This window comes from Heteronotia binoei, unplaced genomic scaffold (assembly GCF_032191835.1).
Source record: "Heteronotia binoei isolate CCM8104 ecotype False Entrance Well unplaced genomic scaffold, APGP_CSIRO_Hbin_v1 ptg000881l, whole genome shotgun sequence".
Taxonomy (NCBI): domain Eukaryota; kingdom Metazoa; phylum Chordata; class Lepidosauria; order Squamata; family Gekkonidae; genus Heteronotia; species Heteronotia binoei.
The window spans coordinates 208,888-214,887 of NW_026800117.1; the positions used below are offsets into that span (position 1 = coordinate 208,888).

Sequence of the window (6,000 nt, forward strand, 5' to 3'; positions counted from 1 at the left end):
CCGCCTGGCCTCTTCCCAAGACCTCCACATAAATTCGTCTGGAACTCACCTCTCCTTGGCTCCATTTCTACCCAGTGGAGACTTTTCTTCCCCGTGGAGTCCCAAAGCAGTTTACACCTTCCCCCCCCCCTCCACTTCACGCTCACAACAACCTTGTGAGATAAGTCAGGCCCACAGCAGGGAGGGGATTTGAACCCGGGTCTGACAACGTGACCCCACCATGGTGGGTGGCTCCTTCGCCAGAATTTCCCTTCAGCTGGATTTTGGCCAAGGGACAAGAGAGCCACTGAGGAGGGCCACAGACTGACCAGGCAGGCCATCTCTGTGGGACTGGCCGTGGAGAAAGAGGAGAAGGGCAGGAAGACCCACAGGGATCCGGGCAGGGCTGAATGATTATGCCACTGAGCACTGAGACAAGGCACTCTGCACGGGCCCAGAGGCTCTACTAGTCACTCCTTTGCACGGCTCACAGCTCCTGCCTGATGCTGAGCACAGGCTGCAGGACACAGCTGCTGCTGGGACTCTCAATGCAGACTGTCTGCAAGGGAAGGAAGATGGGCCGGGGAGGGAAGGAGAGGAGAAGAGAGGAGAGGAGAGGAGAGGCACAGAGCCAGGCGGGAAGGGAGCCAGGGGAGCAAGCTGTGGGTTTGGACACGAAGAGGAGAAACGTTTCAGGGAAGGAGGGGGAAGGGGAGAGAATTATGGGACAGCTGAGAAAATGGGGATGGGGAGGAGGACAAAGGGAAGAGCTCGCGGAGTCTGAGAACCTTCCCAAAATCGGTTTCTGGCTGCGCTCCGAGGGAACCCAGCCGTCCGTCGTGCCTGAAGAAGACAGTTCCTGTGCTGGGGAGAAAGCACCTTCTGAGGGGCCCAAACCACAACAGCACTTCCCCCAACAAGTCTCTGCTCACCCCCCCCACACACACACACACACCATCACAAGGGTTTTTAAAAAACCCCAAAAGGATTCATCCAGGAACAACATGTCCTCCATCCCCCCCCCCCCCCAATGCTCTAAAGAGGAAGGCAGGGCCAGAAGGGCACGAGGCATGGCAATGCCAATACAGTCCCCCCCACCCTGCCAATGCACTCATGTGTGGATCTTCATGTTGGGAACTCTGCAAAGGCTGCCCCCACCCCGCATGTGCGTGCCTGGGCCCTCTCAAACAAGGCCACTTCACAGGGCTGTTGTCAAGAGGAGAATGGAAGAGGAAGGAGGATGCTGCCAGCTGCTTTGCCCCCCCCCCCCCCCAAGGAGAAGAGCAGGGGAGGAACAGCTAAATCCAAAAGAACAGAATGTGGCTTCTGTATTGGCCACTGCCCTCCACTGTCCTGGGCTCTGCAAAACAGAAGCCAGAGCAGCTCAAGACAGTTCATTTGAAAATGCCTCTTTGGAAATTCCTTTTTAAAGGGCCTTTGTGCCCCCCTCCTGTGGTCTAATGTGTCCCCCCCTCTTTAAAAGAAGAGGCATCTATGAAGACAGAGCCACGGCCACATCTAAGGGGGACAGTGCTGGGGTGCAGCTGTTGCAGAGGGGGGGGGGGCATTCACCAGGGGGGGTTTCCTTCACCAGAAAGTCCCTTTTTGTCAGAGGGATGACAACCATGCAAGGAAGCCCCCCCTGCTGGCTGCTGGCCAGAAAAGGTGCTTTCAAGGTCAGGGGTCAGGAAGCGCCTGGAGCAAGGGGCAGGCGCTGATGACATAAAGGTAAGGAGGCAAAGAATGGAAAGAGGCACTCCCACATGCCCTGACCAGCAAGGGAAAGGCACAGGAAGTAAAGGGAGGGTCAAGCTATCAACAGTGGCACAAACATAAGAACATAAGAACATAAGAGAAGCAATGTTGGATGAGGCCAACGGCCCATCAAGTCCAACACTCTGTGTCACACAGTGGCAAAAAATTTTATATATTTTTTTATATATAAAATTTTATATATTAAATTTTATATATATTTTATATATAAATTTTATATATTTTTTTGTATATAAAAAAATTTATATACACACATACACTGTGGCTAATAGCCACTGATGGACCAAGATCCCTGGGGCCAAATTGGCCACTGATGGACCTGTGCTCCATATATTTATCTAAACCCTTCTTGAAGGTGGCTATACTTGTGGCCGCCACCACCAAAGGACCAGACAACACCTCCAGAAATATTTCTCTTGCTTTGGACCAAACACTCCCCAGGTGCAAGCCACGAGATCCATGCAGGACGCATCATGAGCCAGCCCCCTCACAAGTTCTCTCCTGTCGCCTTGGCCACAGCCCCCAGCCAGACTCAGGGAGCACCAAAGCCCTCCCCCCTCTTGCCCTGGGCCCTGACGCCAAGGCGCCTGAAATGAGTCCCTTGCATGAGTGTAGCCGTGTCACTCCTTTGTGTGCAGGAACATGCTACTCTTCTCACCACTCCTGACCTGGAGGAAACCCATGGGCACCGTCTGAGGTGACAGTGACAAAAGCTGCAAGTCCAGCAGCAGAAGGAACCCCAGCAGAGTAATCCCACCACCCCACACAGCTTCTGTCCTTCGGGGGAGTCACTTGTGTGACCGGCCCCTCCCGGTTGGTTCTGAAGCTGCCTTCTTCCGAGGGGGGGCCAGACCCTCATAGAATCAAGGTGCTGGACATCTAGTCCAACCCCGTGCACCAGGCAGGAAACTCACAAATACTCTCCCACACCCACCCAACTGACATCTGTTCCATGTCCAGAATATGGCAAAGCAAACAAACCCTCCAGGATCCCTGGGGCCAAATTGGCCTGGAGGAAAATTGCTGACTGACCCCAGAGTGAAAATCAGCATTCCCTGGGTCTCTAAGAAAGGCCACAAGAACTAGGCCCTGATGCAACCCCTTCTGCCGTCCTTCTCATGATCTGCCTAATTCACAGGATCCGCCTTTCTGTCAGATGGCCATCCAGCCTCTGTGGAAAGACCTCCGAGGAAGGCGAGCCCACCACCTCCCAAGGAGGAAGCCTGTTCCACTGAGGAACTGCTCTAAGGGTCAGGAAGTTCTTCCTCAAGTTTAGTCAAAAACTCTTTGATTTAATTTCCACCTTCGGGGCCAGAGAAAACAATTCTGCCCTATCCTCTAAATGACAGCCCTCAGCCCTCCCCCAGGGCTCTGTGAACCCCCCAGAGGTCTCCCACACACCACCCAAAGCATGCAGGGTCATGAGCAACAGAGGGGTTTGCCCTGACCAGAGACCCACCTGGTGTGTGCCAAGAGAGGAGCAGAGGTTGTGAGGAGATCTCTAGAGTAAGACAGGGGGAGACGGGGCAGACCGCCCCACCAAATCTCCCCCCATCAGGCCCTTCTGAGTGCGACACCCCTCAGCAGCACTCACCTGGAGGAAGCAGGTGCCGGGGGCCACGTCCTCCTTCAGGGAGACGTTGTAGAAGGGGGTCTCGAAGAGGGGCTCGTTGTCATTGACGTCTTGCAGGGCCACGTGGACCACGGCGGTGGAGGAGAGGGCGGGCTTGCCCCGGTCAGTGGCCAGCACGGTGAGCTGGGGCTGGGGATTGACCTCGTAGTCCAAGGGGGAGGCCGTGGTGACAATGCCCGTCGCAGGGTCAATGGCAAACCAGTGGGAGTGGGTGTGGGGCGTGTGCAGGATACTGTAGAAGACCTCCCCGTTGGGACCCTGGTCTTTGTCCCGGGCCGTCACTTGGAACACAAAGCTGCCCGGATAGACCACCTCGGGGACCGTCTGCTCGTACTCCTGGGCATCGAAGAGGGGAGGGTTGTCATTGACATCCATCACTTGGAGCACAAAGGCAGACTCAGCGCGCAGCGGGGGCGTCCCTGCATCCGTGGCCGTCACCCGCAGCGCATAGGAGTCCCGCTCCTCGCGGTCCAGCAGCTGGTCCACACAGATCAGGTAGATGATGTTGTCTTTGGTGGTGAGGGCAAACTTGCCTTCGCCCCCCTCCAAGGAAACGTTGACATTGGCATACTCGCCGTAGTCCGGGTCTGAGACGGAGATCCGTGCCACAAACTGCCCAGGCTGGGCCCCCTCGGAGATGCGAGGGGAGCCGTCCTCGCTGAGGAAGATGATGGTCATGGTGGGCTGGTTGTCATTGTAGTCTCGCACTTGGATGGTGACGAAGGCCGTGGACACCTCCGGGTGCAGGGCCTTGTCGCGGGCCTGCACCACCAGCTCATGCACCTTCCGCAGCTCGTAGTCCAGGCCCTTGTTGAGCTTGATGACCCCCGTCGAGGCATCGATGACAAAGTACTGCTCCGGGTCGCTTTGGCGACGGTTGATCTCGTACACCACGGCCCCGTTGTCCCCCTCGTCCATGTCCACGGCAAAGACCTGCATGATGCTGCTTCCCGGCTGCAGGTTCTCCGGGATGAGCGTGTGGTAGCGGCTCTGGTTGAAGGCGGGGGCGTTGTCATTCGTGTCCTGGAGGGACACGGCCAGGGTCATCTGGGAGCTCCGAGGGGGGGATCCGCCATCGTAGGCCTCGAGGAGCAACGTGTAGGCGGAGCGGGTCTCCCGGTCGAGCATGCTGGCCACCACCAGCTCTGGGTGCAGGACTCCGTCTGGCCCACGGCGGGTCTCCAGCCAGAAGGCCTGGCCCACGTCCCCCCCCTTGAGGGCATAGCCCTGCGTACCCAGCAGGCCGCTGTCTGCGTCGAAGGCTGGCTCGAGGGGGAAGCGGCTCCCCAGAGGGGTGTGCTCGGGGATCTGGAGGGCCCCCCACTGCTTGGGAAAGGTGGGGGCGTGGTCGTTGATGTCATTGACCTGCACATGCACCTCCACGGTGGCCCCTTCCGGGGTGACTGCGATGAAGCTGTAGTGGTCCCGGCTCTCGTGGTCCAAGACCCGAGCCGCCTTGATGATGCCTGTGTTCTCGTCGATCTCGAGGTCTGTGGTCACACCGCTGCCCTCCTGGGCGGAAATGAAATACATGTAGGTGTGGGTGCCGGGCGGGAGGCCCGCGCTGATGTCCCCGATGATGGTCCCCGCCGGCTGCTCCTCGTCGATCTGCAGGTCGAGGGTCCCCACGGTGGCTGAGGCCTGCTGCCCCCCCTGTGCCAGGCCCCCCAGCAGGAAGAGCAGCAGCAGGGCAAGCGGGGCCATGCCCGGATCGGGGCCTCTCCTCTGCCCAGCAGTTGCCTGAGCCCTGCAAGGAAAGCGCAGGGAAAGCTGGGGGTCAGCAATGCAGGAAAGAAGGGGGGCAGAGAGAGACAGAAAGGGCCAGAAGCTGCCCAGACCCGCTCCCTGAGTGCCCCCCCTCCAGGCTCCCCCCTCCCGCCCTCGGAGCCGGGGACTGCGGGATGCGAGGGGGTCTGGCGGGCGGGCTGGCAGGGAGCACCCCGGGGCCTGGTGCCCAAGGGGCTGGGAAGGAATGCCGCGGGGAGGAGGGAGATGCCCCCCAGCCGCCCTGCCCGCCCCCCTCCTCCACCACGGAGGGAAGAGAGACCCCAGCGGGGGCGCCGCTGCTCTGCTGCCCAGGAGAGGCCGCGGACGGCGGCGGGGTGGGGGGGGGGGCGCGGGCGAGAGCGCGCTGGCCACAGCCCGGCTTTGTCTCCGCCGCTGCCTTCTCCGCCTCCCGCCCCCCCCCCGCCCGCTTCCTCGCCTGCCTGCCTGCCTCGCTCCTTCTGCCCCCCCCCCCGCCTTTTGTCTCCGCCGCGGCTCTCCTCGGCTCGGGCTCTGGGCTCCCCCCGCCCCGCCCCTCGCTCGCTCCCGCTGCCCCTGCCTCTGCCGCCCCCCCCCCCCCCGACAGCTCCCCGGCGGCAACGGAGCGGGGGGAGGCGGGCAGAAGCTCCCACTGGAGGGCGCGCACCGGGAGGGAGGGAGGGCATGGGGCCGCGGCTCCGCTCTGACCTGCCGGGAAGGAGGCGTCCTCGACGGAAGGAAGCCCCTCCCCCCCTCCCGGGCCAGGCTCAGGTTGTCTCCGTCCCTCGGGCGGGCGCCTGGCTGAGACGGGGCGGCCAGGCAGGGGCGCCCTCTGCGGCGGCGTCGCCACAGCTGCTTCCAATTTGCGCAGC

At 60.6% G+C, this 6,000-nt stretch overlaps 1 protein-coding gene across 1 annotated transcript in view; it reads right to left on the reverse strand.

The window, feature by feature from the left end:
* Window positions 1–5,089, reverse strand: part of DCHS1 (dachsous cadherin-related 1) — a 54,989-nt gene extending 49,900 nt beyond the window's left edge. Inside the window, exon 1 of the mRNA XM_060263794.1 lies at window positions 3,347–5,089. Within this exon, the coding sequence (XP_060119777.1) occupies window positions 3,347–5,089 (1,743 nt within the window). The remainder of the gene's footprint in view (window positions 1–3,346) is intronic.
* Between the last annotated feature and the right edge of the window lie 911 nt (window positions 5,090–6,000).